The sequence below is a fragment of the Brassica napus genome, unplaced genomic scaffold (assembly GCF_020379485.1).
Source record: "Brassica napus cultivar Da-Ae unplaced genomic scaffold, Da-Ae ScsIHWf_127;HRSCAF=226, whole genome shotgun sequence".
Lineage (NCBI taxonomy): Eukaryota > Viridiplantae > Streptophyta > Magnoliopsida > Brassicales > Brassicaceae > Brassica > Brassica napus.
Genome location: NW_026014698.1, coordinates 84,276 through 109,073, shown reverse-complemented (window position 1 = coordinate 109,073; position 24,798 = coordinate 84,276). Strand labels below are relative to the sequence as shown.

Here is a 24,798-nt window from a genome sequence, read left to right as displayed (position 1 = left end):
ATTTTACAATTTGGGGGGGGGGGGGGGGGGGGGGGGGGGGGGGATGTTCCAACACCGGACCAGAAGATGATAATCAAAGAATACCGAGCTAAATTGAAATGTAGAACTCATATGGTATTAACCAAAATACGATTAGCGATTGGACAAAAACATGTAACTGATATTCACGAAAGAATGGAAGCAAATTCTTTTACTTATTTTATGTATTTATATGATTGTAGATATTAGTATAATTGTTGCAAAATCATTCAAAATTTATATCATCTTTATATATTTAAAACGACTTTCATTTTTATAATTTAAAACGATTTATATATGTTAAACTATATACTTATACATAAAAATGGATTTAAAATATATTTATATTCAGTTTTTTCAAAAATAATGTATATATATATATTAATCTTATACTTATATTTTGTGTAAAAGTATATATCCGTATATATCCTGTTTAGGCGCTATACAGTCATCTAACGCGCAATGAATGTCTATCGCGTTTTAAAACACTGAAATTAACTAATTGCTGACATTTATTTCTTTCCATTGATAATAAGTTAGGGCATACAATCAGGCTCTCTCCATCCCAAGATCATTCTCTCAGGTCGTGGACGATTCTGTAGTTGAAATGTGCTCATTGGAGGAGTCCAAGACAAGCAACTTGAGTTTCTTTTACTAGACGAAGCTTTAGTCGTTTCCATCAAGCTGGTTTTTTTTTTTTTTTTTGGGTATGTGAGGGAAAAGGTCAACGTTTTGCATGTTGCTGCTTGGTATCAGTCAACGAATTCTTAAATCGCTGGTTAAGGAATATTGCCAACGAAATTTCCGTATTTGATTCAATTATACAACATCAACTCTCGCATTTAACTATTCTAGATTAAAGAGAAACTTAACAAAATCATTGTATTTCTTATTATGACCTTTAGTACACAAATTAAAACCCAAGTACATTGTTGCAACGTTCTGACTGTTCTCGTTAGTGGGCTCTGCGTCCCCTCATTTAGTCACCGGTTGTCCTCATCACCCGGCGGTCAGTGTGTTAAACTTTCTTTGTTAGTCAGGTGTGTTAATCATTCATAGGTTCAAAAACTTTACTGATTTTACAATCACCACATAACATTTTTTATTTTGTGCACGGTATCACGAATCACTTTTTCGATATATTATATGGTATTATTCTATTTCGGTTTATACACACTTAATTTTAGAATTTTTTTCAGAACCAATGACCAAAAAGAAAAGTTCTTTAATAATATAGATAAGTAAATCATTTTAAACTTGTTTTGGGCAAAAAATCAAATTATTTTAAACTTTTCAATAGACATTATTACCATATAGTATATAAATCGGGATGTTACCATTAACTAAGTGTTTGGGTGGCTGTTTATACATATTGGTGGAATGTGAACTGAGGCGTGGAGGAGTGTTATGATCAGGCCCGGGTTTGACCCCATACATGTGATACATCAGTATGGAGCCTATTATTTATTTAAACATTTTAGGGCCTAATTATTCAATGTTGTTATTTGTTAACATATCAATATATTATGTGTTAATGTGTTCGATAAGTTAATAAGGTGATGGACCATCTCTAAATAAAAGACAACTAAGTTTTATATAGCCTTTCGTATTATTTAATATGAGTGGATTAAAAGGAATATAATAATTTAACATAATTGTCTTCAATGTTATCGATTAAAAGAAATAGATCAAAGATCAAAGCATTTGATTATGAAAGTTTGATAGATGATTTTGTAGGAAAAAATGTAAAAACCCAATATTTAAGAATTGATAAAAAAATTTACTAGTTTTAAAAATATTGTAATTTTTAATCATAAATTTGATTTTTTTTATCGACATTTTTTTTATGTATTATCTAAAGGTTTCATTTTTATATTTCGTATTGGACCATGAATATCTCAGGACCGGCACTGGTTATGATCCATGAGTTAGGCAGTGATAAGTAATCTTTATTTTTAAATTGATTATTTTAGTTATTAGAGTTTTTTTAAATTTGATCTATTTATAAAGAAATGTTTTTAAATTGTAAATATAGAGAAAATAATAAAGGAAAAAATTACATTGGAGTTAAAGAAATTTATATATCCAATTTTAAAAAAATAGAATTAAGTAGATTGGAAATGATTAAGCACTGAAAACCAACAAATTATTAAACGTGTTTACCCTTACTGGGGCATTCAACTCTTAATCATATAATTGTTTAACCTAAAAGGCTAAAACTCATAATTGCTTTAACTTAAAAAAATAAAATCGTCACACCACATTCTCCACCCTTCTCTTCTCTCTAAGCTCCAACGCCTTAACTCTCTCTGTCATACTCATATCAATGTTCATCCGCTTTCCAACTTTTTATATGAGAGCTTCCTCCCCATTACCATTCTAGTAAGTTACCCATATATTTCCAAACAAAACTGATATATATATATTAGAAGTATGGAATTTATACAGAGGTAAGAACAAGTTCAAATGTACTAGTAGTATCATATGAACAAAAGAAAACACAAGTCTGCTAAAAAATTATTGGAATGATGTCTTAAATACAAAACAAGACATAATAAGCTAAAAAGGGAGAAAAAATTCTATATCATAACAAACATCCAAGTCCTAATACAGATCTCTAGTTAACCTTTCTATATATATATGTTGTCTGCTTTCATTGTGTGCGGGTGCTGATTTATTAAGCAGTCTTGTGCTGACCTCAGTGTGGAACCTTTGTGATCATCAAGAATATCCAAATACATTTCTACAAAGAATAAACTTCAAACTTGTTGAGTAGTAGATGCATATATATCTGTGTAAAAAACTTTTAGTTGATAATGATGTCGGTGTTCTTTACGCCCAGATGGTAGTTTTAAGTGGACGCAAGGAGTTTTTTTTGTGCGGAAATGTATGCATATATCGTCTAATAATTAGATGTGAAAATCAAGCCTTGGTGCTTGAGAAATCTGGGAGAAGGTCAAGGGAGTACTGAATGAAATGAAGGTCATGTACAAGCGGATTCCCGGTTCTTTTAGGTGGAGACCCTGCGTACCACATTGTCTCTGTTGTTCCACCTTCCATCGGCTGCACCTACCGCAATATAATTATTAACACTCAAGAGACAAAAACCATGCATGCATGCAAATACGCTTCCCGTTACCGTTTCGTTATGACATTTTTCATGTTTTATTATATTCCTACAAAAAAAATCAGTGAGTTTTGAGCTATTTACATGTTAATTAATTTTAAAATATATGAATAATATAAAAATTAATATTGAAAGCCTAAAACGGCATTTTGTAATACATATAACTAATTAAACTATGAACCAAATGTTAGGCGAAAAGAAAACTATGATGAATTTTTACAACAAATAAAAACCTATGAGGCTATGATGAAGAAAGCAAGAATGACCTTGTCGATTATGCTGAGAACACCGCTTCTTGCCTCCGAACCTTGTTGGCTGATTGAGTCACAAACACGTAGGACCCATCATGATGAAATTTCAAGAAATATAAAGAAAACGCAGGGAATGAATTGTAAATAGACTTAGTGCTTAAGTCTATATTTGCATATACTTGAGAATGCAAAAAAAAAAGAAATTTTAAAGCATTTTTAGTTTTTTTAATTAAATAAATATGTACATTTTTATAAAGTGGAAATAGAAGACACAAAAGTAATTGAAAACAGATATTAAATAAACAATCTAGACCATATAATAATGTTACCAGTTGGAAGAGCGTAGGGAACATGAGATAGGGTTGAGGAAGTGAGGAAGAGAAGGACACACACGACGTGGCTTAGGACAAAGAGGCTGCTTCATCGACGCCGGCATCTCTGAATGATGTTGCATATTTCCTCTCTCTTTTCCTTTTCTTTTTAAGAATCCGATCTAGAGAACACAACTAGTAATTATTTTAAATTGATCCTTTTTGTTAAACCGGAGTATGAAACGCAATTAACTAGTGTGAAACTACATGTACGCAAGACAGAAAAAAAAAAGAAGCAATGAATTTGTAGTGATGAGTGAAACCAAATTTGGTTATTCTCTCAGACAAAAACACCACATAAAACGTGAGAGTGTACATGTGTAATCTTTTCTGTGATTCCTGTTAATGTCTTGCTTTTTTCAGACTACTGGTAAAGAGTGAAAGTAGGGTTGGGTTTTATTGACTACTCCCCTTGTTTTTTTTTTTTTTTTGCTTCTTATTTCACTTCTATCATTCATGTACCTATTGGATATAAGGCCCATCACACGCCTCTGTAAGGCCAAGTGAAGGGAAACGGGAAAAGGAAGTGGAGGTTGATAGTCACACGTATGTCCTTATTGAGACAACTAACGTTAAATGATGTCACTACATCACGTGTCTCTTCTTTCAAACTATTATAGCTTCTCTCTCTCTATCTTTTTTATTTTTTTTTTTCTAATAAACAAACTATCAAATCTTCTTCGACCAACATAACACAACAACACACTTCTCTTTTCTTCCTTGTCCATAATTTTTACTTCTCGAAACTTCTCTCGTGTAATAAACCCTCAAATTTGAGTTCTTTTTACGTGTTCTGTACTTGGCAAGGACCGCGTCTCAAAGAAGGATATAGTTAGTGGTGTCCATAAAGAGAAAGTATTAGAAAGATAGAGGACCTGTTTAGCAAAGTCAAAAAGGACAGAAAAGTCAAAATATAAGAAACAAGAAGGGGTTAAGTTTAGAAAGTCTGATCCCCGTAAGTAAACTTAACTGGGATTGGATTGTCTGGTTAGAAGCAGTGGAGAGAGGCTCTCGTCACCTCATCTGATTCGGATCCATCTCTCTCTCTATCTTCCCTTCGATCCTTTCAGATCTTCAACATTTGTAAAGCTTCAGACTTTTGAGTTCCATCATTAAGATTGCTGTTGATTGACTCCAAGTCTGCGTCTGACTTGCTCCTCTTAACATCTGCTTCTGCTCCAATCTCAGGTACCCATTTCACCAGCTTCATAAAGTTTTGATCTTCTTCTCTCTCAAGCGTTCCCAGTTAATAACTAGCTTTACCCTTTGCTCAGAATAGTCTTGTTTCCCTTTTTGACGGATGTGGAGGAAGAGAAAGAGGGTTTTCCCTGATGTTATGAAGGGAGGGAGGATGTTAACAACGTTAATGAAACTACTTGTCTCTGGCCTTCTTCTTCTTCTTCAACAGGGAAACAAGATGGACTCCTCTGGTACAAAGACTCTGGTCACCACCTCCTCGGCGAATTCTCAATGGCGGTTGTTCAAGCCAACAATCTTCTCGAGGATCAGAGCCAAGTTGAGACACTTGATTCTGGTCCTTACGGAACTTTTATTGGCATCTACGACGGTCACGGCGGCCCTGAGACCTCACGCTTTGTCAACGATCATCTCTTTCACCATCTAAAGAGTGAGCAACTGAATCATTTGTAGTCCACAGGGGCCCAAGGCGAATGTTGTTTTTACAAATTTGGGGACCTATGTATATATAAAAGTTTTCAAAATATTTAGGGGCCTAGGCGAATGTTTCGTTAGGCTTGGCCCCAGGATCGGCCCTGACTAAAAGTCTGTAGGATTTGCAGCAGAGGAAGGCTCTATGTCGATGGATGTAATCAGAAAAGCATACGAAGCGACAGAAGAAGGGTTTCTAGCGGTTGTGACAAAGCAATGGCCTGTGAAGCCATAGATTGCAGCTGTTGGGTCTTGCTGCCTTGTCGGCGTTATATGCGGAGGGATGCTTTATATAGCCAACGTTGGAGACTACAAGTGAGGTCATTGCGCTTCAGCTCTCAGCAGAACATAATGTGAGCACAGAGTCTATTCAACAGGAGATGCGCTCTTTGCATCCGGATGACTCGCGTATCGTCGTGTTAAAGCACATTGTGTGGCGCGTCAAGGGCATTATTTAGATATCTAGATCCATAGGTGACGTGTATCTTAAGAAGGCGGAGTTCAACAGGAAACCGCTGTACGCAAAGTATAGACTCTGTGAGCCGATGAAGAGGCCAATCTTGAGCGGGGAGCCGTCGATAACGGAGCATGTGATCCAGCCACAAGATCGGTTTCTGATTTTGGCTTCTGACGGACTGTGGGAACAGATGAGGAACCAAGAAGCTGTTGACATTGTTCAGAACCACCCACGAAACGTGCGCTACACTCAATTGTTTTTCACTTAAAACCTACAAAACTAAGTACTGATTGTGTCCTTTGTGCAGGGTATTGCACGTAGACTTGTGAAAATGGCACTGCAAGCGGCCGCGAAGAAGAGAGAGATGAGATACTCTGATCTGAAGAAGATACAGAGGGGCGTGAGGAGGCATTTTCACGATGATATCACCGTGGTTGTCATTTTTCTTGATACCGATGTGGTGAGCTCTGCCAGAGGACCCTCTCTTTCTATCAGAGGCGGCGGTATAACTACTCCCACTTTTTTTAGATTCCATCTTTTGTAGTTATTTAAAAAAGCTCACACTCTTTGTTGGTATGAGGATTTGTATAATTTTTAACGTGGAAGCCACACAATACTGACGTCTGCAACCCATTCCAGTAATTATTTATTTTCATTTGTTACAACGAGGACTTTGTGTAATCTTGTAATTGTTGTTGGTGAGGAATGATAGTAGCCTTTCTTTTGTTGTACTTTTGTGTTGCGTGAAACTCTCTAGAACAGAGTGTTTGATTATGATATATTTCCTTATATATTTATTTGTAATGTTGTTTTATTATCACTTAGCTTTCAGTTGCTAACATGCTTGAAGTTTCTATGATTTTAAATTACTTGTACTGCAATCCACGCCATTGTGACTACCATAAGATGACATACATGCAGTGCCGGTCCTGAGATATTCATGGTCCAATACGAAATATAAAAATGAAACCTTTAGATAATACATAAAAAAAATGTCGATAAAAAAAATCAAATTTATGATTAAAAATTACAATATTTTTAAAACTAGTAAATTTTTTTATCAATTCTTAAATATTGGGTTTTTACATTTTTTCCTACAAAATCATCTATCAAACTTTCATAATCAAATGCTTTGATCTTTGATCTATTTCTTTTAATCGATAACATTGAAGACAATTATGTTAAATTATTATATTCCTTTTAATCCACTCATATTAAATAATACGAAAGGCTATATAAAACTTAGTTGTCTTTTATTTAGAGATGGTCCATCACCTTATTAACTTATCGAACACATTAACACATAATATATTGATATGTTAACAAATAACAACATTGAATAATTAGGCCCTAAAATGTTTAAATAAATAATAGGCTCCATACTGATGTATCACATGTATGGGGTCAAACCCGGGCCTGCATACATGGTTGCATATTTTGTTAGTTTACTATATAAAAAAAGATGTACTTAAACTCACTTGTACGTCTTAATTGTTTCTGATTCTTTTACTCATCTTGTGTAAGGGAACAAAGGAAGCTTACCCAGCTTCTCTACTTGCTTTGGTACCAAGTTGAAGCTTAAATCTGCGCAAATTTGAAACAAGTATACCTTGAACTCGACGTGTGTATTCTTAGCCTTTTTACATAATATTCTTCCATTTTTACTGGCTTGGTGTTACTTTTAATATTGAGACATCGATATTAAGATACTCAACGGTAACAAAACCATAAGGTGATTTATATCCCAAAAATAGTAATAAGGAAAATACAGAATGAAACATGCTGAAAACCTATAGAGCAAGAGCAGGTAAGTTTTGGTATATTGTGTTAAATCTTAAGAAAATACAATTGGGTAGAGAGAGAGAGAGAGAGAGATAAAGTGTGTTTCTGCATAAATTTATGGCAATGGTGGTGGACCTGAGAGGTTTTAATGTAGAGCTAGAGAGAAAAGTAAATATGGGTGTGCAATAGTTTTTGCCACCCCCACCCATCATAACCACAGACAAAAATAGGATTCGTTTTCTTCTTACAAAGCTCTGGCATTACAATGTGACATTGAAACTAGGATCTCTTCAATGGAGAGAGAGAGACAGAAAGATATGGGTCATTAGGGTTCATAACTGTCTTGAGGTTGTAAAAAGCAGAATGATAGATAGAGAGAGAAAGAGATAGAAAGAGAAGGCCAAGTAGTTAACAAAAAAAAGGAGCAGTAAGAACATTAATGGTTTGCAGGGCAGCCAGTGTCCCTCCTTTCTGCGAGAGATTCCCTCAAAATTTATTATAAAGCATCTTCCATGTTCTTTTTAACTTCTTCCTCTAAATCTTTTAACTTGCATTTTTATTTTTGTTTTTGTTATGAACCCTCAAGAAGGAAAGGCATAGGAGACAAAGGAGTATTGGTTCACATTGCATAGCCTATTTAGTTTGTAACGATGGATACATATAATGAAACTTGAAAAAAAAAGAGAGAGGAGGGGGAGAGGGAGTAAAGAGAGTGAGCCAGCTTTAGTGCATTGGTTAGTAGATGTGGTTTAAATGCTCCATACCTTCCATTTCCTTCTCTCATATACCCTAATTTAATACCTCTCTTTATAACTCCCCCACACAGACATTCTCACCTTCTCCTCATCACACTTCCCCTCACACGTCTATCTTCTTCCTTTTTTGTTTGTTTTACAAGACAGTTTTCCTTTGAATCTGCACCTTTAGCACGAAAGAGTCCTCTTTGATATTGGCCTGGTTCACTCAGATTACACACGTACTATATGCATTCTCTTAGTTATCTGATTGAGCCGCGCCAATATCTCAGTGCTCTCTCGTCTCTCTCTCTCTCTCTTGTAGATCTACCTATATATATATCAACATTCTTTTGCTTGTGTGTGTTGAGAATGAAGCTGGAATGTTCTTTGTTGATAGTCTTTTTGATGTAAACTCATTAGGTATATTGGTTATAATATCCAGATTATTAAATATCAAAGTAGACAAAATGGTGAGTATTCAAGGAAGCCTTACTCACCCTTTTTTCTATCCAAGGTACCTCCACCCAACCCTTCATTAGCTTCCTTTCCAAGTCTTAATAAATCTCTTCTTGCTGCGTGTGATTCTGGTTCATTATGATATATTGATCATTTTTATAATGTATATTTTATATTACTTTTAACAATAAAAATTTGAGACAGTTTCAGCTAGACAGACAATGTTTATCAGTATAATTTGAAGGGTGTTAGGGTTAATTAGTATACATATACGAAATCACAAAGAAGTTAATTTGAAAGAACAATAATGTTACGTAGATGTCACAATCGCAAATGAGGTCTTGTGTCACATGGAATTTTAATGGGAGAGAATCTGACGAGCACGAACCCTAACCTGCAAGCGAGCAAGAGCATGCATACAATGTAAGGCTATTCGAGCTTGTCTCCTCACAAGCACACCTCTCGCCACCGCCTGAAGCTTCACCAGACTCTTGAGCGCTCTAAACGCTCTCCTTCCCTACAATACTTACAATGGTCAACTTTGAAAAAAAAACAAGGTTCTGAAATTACAAGAAAAATATGTGTTTGTTTGTACCAGGTGACCTCTGAAGAAAGCTTGGATTTTAATGGCGGCAATGTTCTCTCTAGTGGTTTGTTGGATTGATGAGCGAATGGTGGTGATGCTGCTGGGAGATCGCCGGAGAAGGTTCCTCCGCACAACGCCAAACAATCTCTTTGAGTTGGCCATGTTGGTAGAACGCCCTTTTGTCTCTGCTTTGGCTTTGGTTTGTCAAAGAGAAACGTGGAGAAGGAAACGTAAATTGTCAATAAAAGTAGAGACGGTGGCTTGAAGAGTTGAAGGGAAGGAGATAATGTGCCCTCCATTTTTAGTTGTTGATCTTAACGAACGAACGTGCTCGCATGCTCTTCTCTTTCTTTTTTTTTTTTGTCAAAGCTCTTCTCTTTCTAGTTTCTACTTTATTTTTGTTTTCTTTTTGTTTATTTTACTTTTCAAGACGGAAAAGTCTTTGGTCCTTCTACAGTACCCCCCTTATGCCAAAAAAATAAATAAAGGAAGCTTGTTGAATTTTTGACCTAATTTATGACATAGCTAAACTTATAACACTGTTAAGAAAATTAGTTGTTCCTTTTTCACTTGTGAGCACAGTTTTGATTCTTACTGCTGCTTTAATATTAAAGAAGACATGTTATAGAATTTAGTCTTATTCAGGCCCATTTAACGTCTGTTGCGGCAACGATACTCTAGACTCACTGCCCACTGCATTAGAACTCCAGGAGAATTTAAAATACAAGAACATGTTTATTGCATGTCTTTTAGATTGGGTCTCTTAGCTTAATATAAAATACGGTCTCTTAGCTTATATTACGCTAAGAGACCCAACCTAAGAGACCTACAATAAACACTCTAACACTTGCTCAGATATGTTGAAGTGTCGTTGTTGCTAAGTTCTTTTTAGTTATACAACTACATTGATTGTTTAAAGTGTCATTAATCTATGAAGGTAACAAGTTTCATCAAAAAATGAGTGAAGTTGTATACATAGACATGGAATCTAATGAATGAAGTTCTAAATTAATTAACTATATATGCAAAGAGAGTATGTTCAAAAGAGAGACTCTGGCTTGGATCATACGCCTGTACACGCTTTCAAGCGATTCCTCCAGATCTTCAACTACAACATCTACGTTATCCAAGAGGGCGATCAAAGACTTGATTCCTTCCTTCTTTATCTCTTTCGCTGAACAGAATCTTTGCAGCTCTTCGTCCATCATCTGGAACTCGGTTCTGTCTCCGCTATGAACTTGAGCATTTGTATTCGTAACGTTCTTGATCACCAGTTTAGAAACTAGAGCCCATCTGGAAGGCCTGGGTTTTGGTACTGATGATGATAAGGACAACATGACTGTCCTAAAGGAAAGACATGTTTGGGAACATACTTGTCGGAGAAGTGTGATCAAAGGATGAGTTGACACGATGGAAGGATGATCTGTTTGTTTGAGCAATAAGAGGAGCTTAGCAAGATCCTTGTGAATCAGTCGTCGAGAGCGTACAAAGGCTTTAACGTGACATCGGATGGTAAAATCTCCACCGTGTCCCCTCCGTCTGAAAGCAGACCGGAGGTCTCGGAGACAATCCTTGATGCGACAAGTTATGTCTCGTAGCTTGGAGCACAAGTCAAGGTGTACAAGGGAAAGATCAAGAACATGGGTGAAGAAAGAGTGATGAGGGAGTAGTGATGAAGCTGGTGAGTCGTTGAAGAGATGAGAGATGGATTCATAGAGCTGTGAGAGAAGTGATTGGCTATTGTTGTTATCTGTAGGAAGCTTACTGAGAAGTTGCTGAATATGGTTGAGACCATTTGAGTGTAGCCGAGCTGGTAAGCTACAAGACCGAACGTGGTAGGTTGCAGCCATTGATGATGTGATGAGATAGAGAAAGCTTTTAGCTAGAAAGAAGCTGAAGCTGAATATATATAGAGGGAGAGATAGATAGATAGGTCAATTGAAATAGGTTTTAGACTTGTCAAAGTAAAAGCCACGTGAAGGGGGCAATGTTCATTTGTTCCATCAAAGCCCACTTAATATTCTTTTTATGCCTCTCTCAATTAATTTTGATAATTTTGATATGTACCTAATCTCATGTCTTTGTTATCATTAGATCTTTGGTTAGGCGAGAGGAATCAAAACTAAGATATTTTGTCAAGAATCTACTTCGACTTTGGGGTATTGATAAACACCGTCATGCATAGATATATGGGTTGTAATTACTTAATTAATGAGCATATAATCTTTCATATTTGTGTGGTAACATAGCATAATCTAAACAGTACACCAAATCATTAGACGGATAATGATCTTGAGAACCTGCATTTTCCGACCACAGCCCATGCTGCATTTTCTTGGATACTGGAAAACAGAAAGTGAAGCGGCCATTCAAGTTTTTCACTATGCTCAATAGCCACCCTGATTTTGAAGTGTTGATCTCCAAGTGCTGGAATTCTCTGAATTTTGCAGGTTCAAAAATGATAAATGTTTCAAAGAAGATTAAACATCTCAAGAGTATTATTCGAGAATTTAGCCGACAAAACTTCTCTGGCATAGAGCAGAGGGTCACTGAGGCTCTAAATCATCTCCTAGACTGCCAAAGAGAGCTCCTAGCGTCTCCTTCTCCGGTGGTTTCTATCAGGGAACGTGAAGCACACAGATGTTGGTTTACACTTGCAAAGGCGGAAGAGTCTTATCTCTATCAACGATCAAGAGTTAATTGGATTGATGTCGGGGATTCGAACTCAACATACTATCATCGCTCTCTTAGATCACGACAAGCTGTCAATCAAATTATCTTTCTCACAGACGACAACGGGGCCATCATCGACACTTCTGAAGGAATTAAAGCTCATGCTCTGCAGTTCTATCAGAACCTGCTTGGAGGGACAGTCACTGCCTCAAATGTTTCTCAAGAAGACATTGCTGCGCTTCTTCCATTCAGATGCTCGCAAGAAGTAACTCAGCAGTTGGAATCTCCGTTCTCAGCTGAGGCCATCACAAATGCTTTCTTCTCGCTTCCCAAAGGAAAAGCCCCTGGCCCAGATGGCTATCCTGCTGAGTTCTTCACTGCCCACTGGCGATCAGTTGGATCTGATATGATAAATGCAGTTTCTGAATTTTTTCAGTCTGGTTCTCTACTCAAGCAATGGAATGCAACAGTCTTGACGCTCATTCCCAAGAAGACCAATGCGACATCCATCTCTGACTTCAGACCCATATCATGTTGTAATACCTCTTACAAGGTCATCTCAAAGCTTCTCGCAACTCGACTGAAGCAAGTCCTGCCCATGATCATCTCCAATACTCAGTCAGCATTCACCCCAGGTCGTCTAATGATTGAGAATGTGCTCATGGCCACTGAGTTGGTCAATGGATACAACTGGAAGAATCTCTCCAAAAGGTCTATGCTCAAAGTGGACCTGAAAAAGGCTTTTGATTCTCTGGATTGGAGCTTTATATTCAAGATTATGCAAGCTCTCCAATTCCCTGAATCATTTATCCATCTCATCAGACAATGTATCACTACGACAAAGTTCTCAGTGGGTATTAATGGAGAAATGTGTGGCTACTTCAGCGGTACAAAGGGCCTTAGGCAGGGAGATCCGTTGTCTCCTTATCTTTTTGTCCTCGCCATGGAGGTTCTGTCACAGCTCCTGAATGCAAACTATATGAATGGGCGCATCGGCTACCATCCAAAGGCTTCAAATCCTCTCATCTCTCACTTGGCGTTTGCGGATGATCTTATGATATTTTTTTATGGCGAAAGGAATTCTCTGATAAACATTGCAGACACACTTGAGGTCTTCTCGTCATGGTCTGGACTCACTATGAATCGCAACAAAACTGAACTCTTTATCGCCGGTCTTAATCAAGTCGAAGCAGATGACATTGCAGCTCTCGGCTTCTCCCTTGGATCATTACCTGTGCGCTATCTTGGCCTACCATTGATGCACCGCAAACTCCAAATCTGTGACTACATACCCTTAATTGATCAGCTAAAGCGCAGGTTCTCATCTTGGACTCTCAGGGCTCTATCTTATGCGGGAAGAACACTCTTGATCTCTTCTGTCATCTACAGCACTGTGAATTTTTGGTGTTCATCGTTTATTCTTCCAAAGGGGTGTATAAAACTGATTGAATCACTTTGCTCTAGATTCCTTTGGAATGGAAACATCATCACAAGAGCTAAAGCTAAAGTTTCTTGGTCCCAAATCAGCCTACCTAGAGATGAAGGTGGACTCGGCTTCAGAAACCTTTGCTTATGGAACAAAACGCTATGTCTTAAACTCATTTGGCTCCTCTTCTGCGACCCGGAGTCACTTTGGGCAATTTGGGTTAAGGCAAATCTCATCAAGGACTCTTCATTTTGGTGTCTGGACGAAAGCGTGACTGCATTATGGACTTGAAAAGCCCTTCTTAATCCGCGGGCTCTAGCAAAGCGTTTCATCAGATGTGCTCTCGGCAATGGCATGAAAGCGAGCTTTTGGTTTGACCACTGGTTCCCGCTAGGACCTCTAATAGATCATTTTGGACCGTCTGGCCCAAGGCAAACAGGTATACCTTTGACCTTCTCTGTCGCAGATGCTTGCTCAGAAATTGGCTGGACTCTTCGCCCGGCTAGATCTCCTGCAGCAGAAGAGTTCCATATCATGTTGTGCTCATTACCTCTGCCGTCTCTCGCTTTATCTTCTAATACTTACTCTTGGGCAGCAAATGATATGGACCTCCCTGAGTTCTCTGCAAAGCACACTTGGGAATCAATAAGACCCCGTCAACAGAAGAAAGAGTGGGCAGGAAAGGTTTGGTTCAAAGGGCACATCCCTAGCCATGCTTTCATGATGTGGGTGGCGCAGCTTGATAGACTTCCTACACGATCTCGATTGGCTTCTTGGGGGCTTCAAATCGATACTTGTTGTTGTGTCTGTAACAACTACCACGAGACGCGGGATCACATCTTCCTGCGATGCGCATATGCTGAGCAAATATGGAAGATTGTGATAAGGAGGTTAGGGTACATACCGATATTATTCCACACATGGGAGGCTTTTCTCACTTGGATTGGACTGAAGGTCTCTCACTGTCCTTCTACCCTGCGCAAAGTTACAGCTCAAGCGGTCATCTACAGGCTTTGGCGCGAGCGTAACAACCGTCTCCACAATGGAATACAGACACCCCCGGAAGTATCCTTCAAAGAAATTGATAGGCAAGTCAGAAATGAAATCTTGGCCAGGAAGCATCGTCACACGTTTCAAAACCTCATGAGTATCTGGTTGACATATGAGTAATGGTGCTTCATAATCTTCAGTTCTAATTAAGCTCTCCTCTGTTTTTTTCTCTTTTTTGGCTTAGGATTGCTTCCCTTTTATTTCTTTTGTACATGTACAAACTCTCTCATTTGATAAATGAATTCACATCCTTATAAAAAAAAAAAAAAAAGGTGGTCGTTGGATAATACTATGCATGGGCCCGTGTACACGAGTGTCTTGTTAAAAACTTCCAGAGGAAACGATAATAATAATCAATCACAATCACAACTCACACCGTCTTCCTTTTCTTAACTAGTTTTGAATTCATGAATGTGACTTGTCACTATCAAAGTACAGGCTGCAACTGAATCTCCTCATCCCTCTCTTATTAGATTAGACATCTCAAATATCTATCCTAACTATAGTTAGGCTTCTCATAATAATATCTTCACGTGATTTGGATATTGTAACCTTTCTTTTTTGATTTTTCTTGGATATGCAACTTAAAAGGTTTACAAGGAGATATTTCATTTGAGATATTTGTTTGATCCCATGCATTGTATGAAAACACCATCTTACGTTGTTGGTTCTGCGTGTATATAAAATTTAACTCCGTACAAATACTCCAATTAATATATATTTTGATTACATGTTAACATGCAATAACCAATCCAACAAAATGTATATAGAAGTTTTTGTTGTCGTTACTTGTTAAACATATAGAAGAAGTTGGTACTAAAAGCATGATTAACCCGGATTCTATGTGAAGTCACGTTACCATAGACATTGAATGGTTTGGGCCACTAGCCATGTGAAGTCACGTTACTCTTGGATGGACCCTCCGCTACATAAAAATAGAAACTATTAGCATTACACATGTTTTTCACTAGTATAATTTTTCTTGTTTGGTTTTTGTCATTTTGTGTAATAATTGTGCCACCCAATTGCCATTATTGGCGAGCCATTGCCCCCATCACCTCACCTCTATTTGCCGCCTCTCCATAACTATCTCTCCTCTGTCTCTTCCTTCCTTCTCTCATTTCAATAAAATATCCAAAGTATATAATATGTAAAAGAGGTATAAAAAAAAAGAAGCCTCATGCTTTTGTTCATCCACCTATGCTTTCTCAATCTATTGGGTAATACAAAAATAGAACCAAGCTTTTGATATATGAGTCAGTTTTTGTTACTTAGAAAGGTGACTTATCTGGAAATTTTCTCAAACTGAGTCTGTCAATATTTATAGATGATTTTTTTTATAAAATTTATCTATGTAATTAAATTTTAATGTATACGGATAAAAAGGACACATAGCAAGAGAGTTTCTCATAAGAAAGATTTTCTCCCTTTTCTACAATCTTTTTGTTGGTTCAAATTATTTTCTTATTTTTATTTTTAGTATTATTATGAATGAAATACACTCATGAGATAAAATATATTGATATGGGTGTTCTAGCATACTCGCCATATCAATTTTCTGTTAGAAAGGTGTTAGAATGTACACCTAATTAATTTTGAGAACTTCTATTATGATTATAAACCATTTTAACATATATACGAAAACAATTGATGGCATAAATAATAAATAAATGAGATTTAATATTCCCTACACTGGAAATTGTGTTAGCTGTCTAGATATATTACTATTAGTTATCCTTTATAACATTTGTACATGCATCCAGTTAGAGAAAACAATAATGGAAACCAGGATATACAAAAAAAAAACTCGTTTATTTTAGTTATTTATAAATGTGCATTATTATTTATTATCTTATGATTACTTGATTGCTATATAAAATTGGAATGGGGCCGACATCTTAGCAAATTTGAGCTGTTGCATGTACCGGTGTGTGGGGACAAGAGGAATCAAAGATCCACTCCTCTCGCCCTCTTATTATTCATTAAAAAATCATCGATTAACTGCAACCACTAGATCATCCGAAACTAAAGATCTTGATGATAACAATGATGACTTTATCATTACTGGTGGTGTTAAGATTCAATCTTAAACAAATAATGTGCACGAGGGAAGGTACATATCTACCAATGCTGGACTGACATGTCAACTATTTGCATAATATACACGCAAGAGAAGTACGGACAGAACTCTAAACAGAGGGCAACTCTTACTCTTAGAGATGAGTTTCGTGGGTATTACGAAGACTTTGATTTATGTAGTTTAAATCAGCGGGTTACAGTAATGATAAAGATAAATCTTCACCATGAGAACTTGTATGTATTTCTATATATGTTTTGTGTACAATTAGAGACTAATTAGCTAATTAGTAGTGAACAAACTAAGAGTGTGTTGTAAGAATGTTAAGCAAATAAACTCTATATTGGACAAGAGACTTGAAAAGAGAATCAAGTGCAGCTTCAAGTCCTTCTGTTCTTTCCTCTAATATCTCCAAAGTCTTCTTCACTTCCTTGGAGTTGTCTCCATCCGAACGCAAAACCAAATCAAGATTCTGCAACTCGCTCATTATTGACGACGATGAACGACCACCACCAATAAGTTTAGACACGAATTTGAGAGTACATGTATTAGTCTTCATCGACGTTGTTGTGGACAGAAAAATGAAAAGGGATCGCAAGAGGGAAACGGCCAACGCGGTGGTCTCAGAGCCATCCAGCTCCTTGAGGCCAAGAATAAGCTTGCTAGTCTCTTTCTTGATCTTTTTCCTAAAGACAAAGTACTCTTTGATCTGGACTTCCATGGATTTTCCTTTTCTCCTAAGTGCAGAGTGAAGGTTAAGAAGATGCTCCTTAAGATTGATGATTAGGTTTCTGGCTGCGTCACAAGAGTCTAGTAACGTGGCTGACACGTCAAGCGATAGCTCGGCTTGAGCGGTGGGAAGAGAGTGGTTGAGCTGGTGTAGAGAATGGTAAAGCTCAGATAGACTGAATAAAGATACTTGAAGAGATTGAGAATCAGAGGATGAGTTTTGGCAAGTCTGAAGTTGAGAGAGAGCAGCTTGAAACTTAGCAGAAGGATGGTGTATTCTTGATGGTAGACTTATAGATCTAATGGGCATATGGAGATGGGTTTCAGGAAATGCCATGTTTCTTGATTCTGCTGAAGAAAATGGAAGGAGAAGTTGGGTATATATATGAGTGAAGGCATGTGAGGGAAACATGGGGATATTTAATTAGTTAATTACAGTACTGAATGTTTAGTTAAGCCACGATGCACATGGAGGTGAAGGAAGCTTTGAATGCTATGTTTTTGAACGTGAAACTAACTTCAAAGGACCAGAGCCAGATGAAACCATTACTAGATATTGCCTTTGTGATTCCCATTTGATCAGCCGGTAAGAGTGGGCTTGTCAGAAGGAGGAGACACGGAAACATATGTGGCAGACCATTTCAGATTTTACCTCTTTTTTTTTGTTTCATGCAATTGCACTTATTATAATACTAATTGTTCACATTTCTTTTTTTTGTCCCAAGACGGTCGTGAAGAGAAAGATGTTGTAAGTTGTAGCCCTAACAAAGTTATTTTATTAAGAGAAGTCTTTATCTAATATTTGATTAGGATATAGGAGGACGGTTCAATGTTTTGTCCCATAATTCAATCAATCAAACTCGTTTTATTCTATGGTTTTAAACATGTTATGTTATAGAGTGTTACAAGGCTGCATCGAGTTCATGATCAATTAGAGGCATCGTTGAGTGAGAGACATGATTATGAATTAAGATAATAGCATATTGTCTCCGTTACAAGAGCTATGCTTGTATATTAAACTTGTTTATCTAAGGAAAATAATCATTTAGGTCGTATATGTATACGAATTCGATTAAAGCTAATTCATGAGACGATGTAATTACGGGAAATCTTAAAGTGGTACTAATCAGACAAAAGATCTACACAAGATTTGATACATTGAACGTCGTCTTAAAAGGTGTGGTTCAAGAGTTGATTCGTTTGAAATGTGTTTTATCTGGTTTGGGTTATTATTGGTCAACCCGATGATATTTAGCGGTTTAGTTCGCTTCAGAGGCTAAGGGAGAAGAAACCGGTTCGAAGGGAGGGTCTGCTATAGGAGAGATATCAAATCCATCTTACATGTGGAGCGAGCATACTTGAAAGGTTATGCATGTCTAATTCCTTTGCCTAATCGAATTTATCTTCAAGTCAAATTATACACCTCTTGGATATTTGAATTCAGATCTTTAAAATGAAAATAAATATAATTTTCTCAAGATTGTCACTGACCTTACCAAGTTAATTTGGAGTAAAGTTTACTAATAATGGTGGAAACAGTGTAGATCATATTTAAGAACGGTTCTTAACCTTTTTCTTTGTTAAAGTTAAGAACCGGTTCTTAAATTACGCTAAGAACTCCATCTCTAAGAAACTCCATTAATCATGCTCTAAGACTAGAGATGATCCTACGAACAAATCAAAAAGTCCTTCAAGTCAAAAGTAAATTTCTTTTCAAGAAGAATAAATTTGTTAAAAGGAAAAAATATATAAAGTGAGTGACCAGGTGAGGAACAACTGTTCTCGCTAAGAAACTTCAAGTTTCATATGAATTGAAAGTATTAGACATGATTCATGAACCCAAGAGATTAACGGTATTAGACATGATTGATCATGAACCCAAGAGATTAACGGATTATACACTCTGAATGCACATCCCACTTCCCACATGACATTAATTTATGAGGGGTTGGTTTTAAACATTAAGCGATTTATGAGCTATCTCTCTAGATCTCAGTTAGTAGAGATGATAACACTATGGAAGCTCAATAAGTAGGCTATGTTAAGCTTGACACGCATGGATGAAGAGTTAAAATCATGAATAATGTTCACTACATACGGTAAAACCTCTATAAATTAATACTCGATAAATTAATAATCTCTATAAATTAATAAATTTCGTAGGTCCCAACTTGAGTCGGTGTAAAATATGACACAAATCGATAAAATAATAATATAATAATATTTTTAAGACTCCTATGTAAATATATAGTCTCATTAAAATCATAAATTAATAATCTATATCTATATATATTTTATATAAGTATAAACTAAACATCATATTGTTGATTTTATATTCACAATGAAAATACTTTTTTTTAATATTTTAATATATTTTGATAATATTTAGTAAAATTATATCGAAAACCACATAAAAATTCTATGAAACATAAAATATACACCAATAAGATAATAAAATAATATGAAAGTCTAATTTCTAATATTAAAATAATGTATATACGGTAAAATAAAATATTTTCTTATTTTATTAATAAAAATATTCAAAAATATTCAAAAATCTAAAAAATCTAAAATAGGAAACTTTTGTAAATTAATATCTCTATAAATTAATAAAATTTTAAAGTCCCAACATTATTAATTTATAGAGATTCTACTGTATATAATTGCTAAAGACTCATGTAATGACGGTTTCGCTCATTAGATACTATAGTCTATATGCAAGTGGGGATGTCACGCTGAATTGAATAGTTGTTTGCATCCATGATTTGGCAATAACGAACACTACCGCACAAAAAGACCTAATAACATTTTTTTTTGAAAAAAAAAAAAAAAAACTAATCCCCTGGACTATATTTACGAAGTGATTTTGTCACATGTTCTCTATACAATCAATTTCACAAAACAAATATGACATGACTACTGAAATTGATGACATGGCTTCCGAAAAAATATGACATGGATAATCCCCAAGATTATATTAGCGAAGTGATTTTGCCACATGTTCTCTATACAATCAATTTCACAAAACAAATATGACATGACTACTGAAATTGATGACATGGCTTCCGGAAAAATATGACATGGATAATTTCATTTAATGTTGATTTATATTTTGGCAAACTTATTAGAATATGGTAATAATTCATATATTACATTTAGCATTGATATTTATTTTTGGTAAAGTTTTTTTTAAATATGGTAATAGCTCATACATCATCTATAAAATAAATATATTCATATATAACATTTTAAATTTCGAAATGTTATTATTTTTGTATAATTATACAATTTATATTACTAAAACTTTCAAAAATTTCTACAATTTTTTAAAAAATTAAATATCTAACCGTAAAATTATTCTTATATATCTACAAATTTTATAAATATTTTTTAGGCTAAATTTTTGATAATTATACAAATTTTATTAGTTTTATGCAAATTGATTTAATATATATCAAATCTATATTAAATATTAGTAAGAAAATAATAAAATATATAATATTTAATAAATTTATTTTTAAATATATATTAGATTTAAAAAATTCCTTACTGCACATGGTGCAGGAAAACAACTAGTAACTTATTAGGTAGCACGTTTAAAAAAATCTTAATACCTAATAACTTTATTGATTACCTTAAGAAAAACATCTAATTAATATGAGTAAGATTTAGGAGGGAGGTTCATTGCTTTGTCCCCTGATTCACCCAAAGGAAAAAGACACTTTATTACAAGGTTTAAAATCAACTCGAAGCGTTGTTGACAGAGAGAGACAAGATTATGAGTTAAGATAATGGCATGTCTCCATTACAAGAGCTATGAAAAGAAAAAGGGACGTACATATGATTTTATTGTAATGTACGAAGAATCTTTAAAATGGTACGTTTCAGACAGAAAGATCTTCGTGGAGTTTTGATACATTGAACCTTGTCTCAAAGTCAATCCATGCTGCTTCAACTATACATGTAGTGATTCGGAAAAGGCCTGATGACTTAGGCCCAAATCTGCTTACTATCAGTTCTTAAGACTCAAATGAAAATGTATCCACAAAGACACGGGCATGTAGACCAAACAGATAAAGCCCACAAGTTAGGACTAAATACCAAACCAAAAATAAGAGGTAGTAAACCAAACTAAATACTCAAATCAAAGACATGTTTTGAACTTTTTCCTCAAATGAAAATGTAAAATTAATTCAAATCAAAGACATGTTTTGAATAATAGACAAGTGACGGAACCAAAAACAATAACTATGATTGTTAAAATACAGTCACCGAACTAACCAAATTCTAAAACTAACCGAACCGTTGACCTATTTTGAAGGAAAGGTGACATGATTGATACTCATTGCGTCTGGCAGAGGATTGTCAATGTTTTTAAAAAAATCAAATCAGACATTTAACCGGTCTTACTATTGGGTCACGTGGCTCAAACCCGTTAAGACTTTCGGTATTAACAGAAATTTACGCGGTTTGAAACCGAAGCCGGTTCTAAGATAAAACCCAAACCGACTCAAAATCTTCTTCCCGCAGCTTCATAATTAGCTTTCCCAATTCTCTCTTCAGAGAAGCTCCGTACATCTCCGTCGTGTGAAACCCTAGACTCCGATATCAGGTAAGATCTCAACTCTCTGAGAACATTTTGGCTTTCAAATTTGTATCGAAAGCCTCAAGATTTGTTAAAATCTTTTGATCTTGGCAGAGATGCAAAACTCGAGGACCGCTCCGGTCTCTGAAGCGAAGAGAAGAAGGAAGATTCATAACCCAAAGCAACAACAACCTTTGACTCCGTTACCACCAAGAATCGGGAAGAAGGCTTCGTCAGGGACCAAACCGGACCGAGTTTACGCGGTTTCACATCAAACCGAGATGTTTAGTTCAGATTCATCAGAGTATAGAGCACTGAGGCGCAGCTATTTGCTGCTAGAGGAAGACAGCTTCGCGCTGGAGAGAGAGTTGAAGGAAGTTGAAGATGAGGTTAAAGCACTTGAAGATGAGAAAGTTGAGCTCTTGGATAAACTCGTTGTAATGGAAGGTCTAGTTTGATCCTTGATGATTACAAAGTCTAGGTGGCTCATTCATGTATGTACAAACCAACTTCATATATATAGTATAAAAGAAGTTATGAATCTTTATGTGAATCCCACTTCTTGTGTTGTCTTCGACATCCCTAGGAGAGCTTTGATGTTCCCTTCTATGTTATGTTCATATTAGTAGTTGTTGAAATGTCAACTTGTCATTTTTTTTTTTTAAAATGGCAAGTGGTATTCAAAAACTAATGAAAAATTCAACTTTCACAAGTGTGAACCAATGAAATACATATGAACATGCAGGACATTGGTCTAATGGTATAAAATGATTTTTTTATTTCTTCAATGGGCTCTTTAATGATGGGGTTATCTAAACCAAAGATTGATTTGTTTTCCCGAGGGAGATAGAGCTAGAGATCGAGGATCAACTTATTCACCATCATCGTCTCTGGTCTGTGAAGCGGACAAACCGAAGAATCAGCCTGATATGGGCAAAGTCAGAGACTTTGGAGCTGAGGATCATATCCCATCAAACATATTCCACGCAGTTACCGCCATATCCATCTGCCTCAGCGCTATTTACTTGAACCTCGCTCTTGTTCTCATCTCCCTCTTCTTCCTCCCACCTTCTCTCTCCCTCCTGTATATACATACATACTCTCTCTCTCTCTCTCTCTCTGTTTCTTCCAAAAATTGAAAATCCTCTGTTTTTTTTTTTTGTCAGGGTCTTGGGCCTGCTCTCTCTGTTTATCATCATCCCTATAGATGATCGTAGCAAGTACGGTCTTAAGCTAGCTAGGTAGGTACTTACTCTCTCCTGCTTCCATCTCCAATCTTTTTCGCCATCAACTTCTCATCTTTTTTGTTTTTCTTACAGGTACATATGCAAGCACGCGGCTAGTTACTTCCCCGTTACTCTGCATGTGGAGGATTACGAAGCTTTCAAGCCTGATCGCTCCTATGGTTGGTTACAATCTTCTTTCTTACTCCAAAAGTTGCAACCTTTTTGAGATGGGTTTTGACTTTTTTTTTAAACCTGAAACCACAGTTTTTGGTTATGAACCACACTCGGTGTGGCCCTTTGGAGCTGTTGCACTTGTTGATCTGGCAGGGTTTATGCCTCTTCCTAACATCAAACTTCTTGCAAGCAATGCTGTGAGTTTATGCTTCTCAGATAGATAAATACCTTTTTGTGTGTTCTTTACTGTTGTCTCTTAAAACTTTATTGTTTTGCATTGGTGTTGTTAGATATTCTACACGCCGTTTCTAAGGCACATGTGGGCATGGTTAGGGCTCGCCTCTGCTTCTAGGAAGAGTTTCTCTTCTCTTCTGGAGTCTGGCTATAGTTGTATCCTTGTACCTGGTGGTGTGCAGGAAACATTTCACTTGCAACATGATGTTGAGGTAGCTTACTTAGTGGGACTCACTTGTGCTTTGATGAAAATCATATAATTGATTTGGGTTACAAGTTTTGAAAGTGTAGTTAGTTGAGACTTGCTATTTATAACTTTGTGGTCTTCTGCAACATTCTGTTTAGTTATTTGTTGAAAACTGTTTTCTCACATTGCAGAACGTCTTCCTTTCATCGAGAAGAGGATTTGTGCGCATCGCCATGGAACAAGGGGCACCTCTTGTTCCAGTTTTCTGCTTTGGTCAGGTAAAGGACAAAAAGGGTTTGCTTACAGCTCTGTGTAGCTGTCTTCAACGTAACTGAAACTCTCAAACTTGTTTTTGTTTCTGCTGCAGTCCCGTGCGTACAAGTGGTGGAAGCCGGATTGTGACCTTTATTTTAAACTAGCAAGAGCGATCAGGTTTACTCCTATCTGTTTCTGGGGAGTTTTCGGGTAAGAGCATGTCTCTTGTGTTATACTTTGTTGTGTTACATTTTGCATATAAAATCTTGAAAGATGTAAGCTATTCCGTTTTGGTTTTGTAGATCCCCAATACCATATAGACACCCTATTCATGTGGTGGTTGGTAAACCAATACAAGTTACAAAGTCTCTGCAGCCAACTGATGAAGAGGTTAGTGCATCTTCTTCTTGGTGCGTAGAATTGCTTCTTAACATTTCATTAGCTTATGATGTATTTATTGTATCTCAGATTGATGAGTTGCATGGCCAGTTTGTGGAAGCGCTTAAGGATCTGTTTGAGAGGCACAAGGCCGGAGCAGGCTACTCTGATCTGCAGTTGAACATTCTTTAAAACAAAATTTCTGAAATTGGAAAGTTTTTTTTCTACGAATTATCCTTAAAATCAGTTGTTGTTACCCTTTGTACCTGGCATTAACCTGTGTATCAATGTCATATCGACTGTTGCGGCAATGGAATTACATTTACTTCTGTATCTAATAGCAAACATGTA

General features: G+C 36.2%; 7 protein-coding genes and 1 pseudogene across 7 annotated transcripts; 4 read left to right on the top strand and 4 right to left on the bottom strand.

Moving 5' to 3' along the window:
• Positions 1-758: 758 nt before the first annotated feature.
• On the bottom strand, positions 759-4,000 carry LOC111207528. Its single transcript, XM_022705676.2, has 3 exons — positions 3,726-4,000; positions 3,412-3,460; positions 759-3,081 (listed from the first exon to the last, which is right to left on the bottom strand). Exons 1-3 carry the CDS (start codon positions 3,848-3,850, stop codon positions 2,941-2,943), a joined length of 315 nt encoding a protein of 104 aa, XP_022561397.1. The 5' UTR covers positions 3,851-4,000; the 3' UTR covers positions 759-2,940.
• A 1,042-nt stretch (positions 4,001-5,042) lies between these two features.
• LOC125596762 lies at positions 5,043-6,623 on the top strand (annotated as a pseudogene).
• Positions 6,624-6,827: 204 nt separating this feature from the next.
• LOC125596764 (protein IQ-DOMAIN 20-like) lies at positions 6,828-10,192 on the bottom strand. Its single transcript, XM_048771819.1, has 2 exons — positions 9,463-10,192; positions 6,828-9,384 (listed from the first exon to the last, which is right to left on the bottom strand). Exons 1-2 carry the CDS (start codon positions 9,613-9,615, stop codon positions 9,226-9,228), a joined length of 312 nt encoding a protein of 103 aa, XP_048627776.1. The 5' UTR covers positions 9,616-10,192; the 3' UTR covers positions 6,828-9,225.
• A 191-nt stretch (positions 10,193-10,383) lies between these two features.
• Positions 10,384-11,303, bottom strand: LOC125596763. Its single transcript, XM_048771818.1, has one exon. It carries the CDS (start codon positions 11,301-11,303, stop codon positions 10,470-10,472), a length of 834 nt encoding a protein of 277 aa, XP_048627775.1. The 3' UTR covers positions 10,384-10,469.
• Positions 11,304-13,906: 2,603 nt separating this feature from the next.
• On the top strand, positions 13,907-14,722 carry LOC125596752. Its single transcript, XM_048771806.1, has one exon. The coding sequence runs from the start codon at positions 13,907-13,909 to the stop codon at positions 14,720-14,722; it is 816 nt and encodes a 271-aa protein (XP_048627763.1).
• Positions 14,723-16,835: 2,113 nt separating this feature from the next.
• On the bottom strand, positions 16,836-18,497 carry BNAC07G32250D. The gene has a single exon (XM_013885833.3). The coding sequence runs from the start codon at positions 17,818-17,820 to the stop codon at positions 16,981-16,983; it is 840 nt and encodes a 279-aa protein (XP_013741287.1). The 5' UTR covers positions 17,821-18,497; the 3' UTR covers positions 16,836-16,980.
• A 3,610-nt stretch (positions 18,498-22,107) lies between these two features.
• On the top strand, positions 22,108-22,546 carry LOC125596761. The gene has a single exon (XM_048771817.1). The coding sequence runs from the start codon at positions 22,110-22,112 to the stop codon at positions 22,449-22,451; it is 342 nt and encodes a 113-aa protein (XP_048627774.1). The 5' UTR covers positions 22,108-22,109; the 3' UTR covers positions 22,452-22,546.
• A 222-nt stretch (positions 22,547-22,768) lies between these two features.
• On the top strand, positions 22,769-24,785 carry LOC106440098 (diacylglycerol O-acyltransferase 2). The gene is made up of 9 exons (XM_013881688.3): positions 22,769-23,077; positions 23,160-23,234; positions 23,313-23,398; positions 23,484-23,590; positions 23,684-23,839; positions 24,006-24,092; positions 24,182-24,279; positions 24,372-24,459; positions 24,538-24,785. The coding sequence occupies exons 1-9, from the start codon at positions 22,923-22,925 to the stop codon at positions 24,637-24,639; spliced, it is 954 nt and encodes a 317-aa protein (XP_013737142.2). The 5' UTR covers positions 22,769-22,922; the 3' UTR covers positions 24,640-24,785.
• Positions 24,786-24,798: the final 13 nt, after the last annotated feature.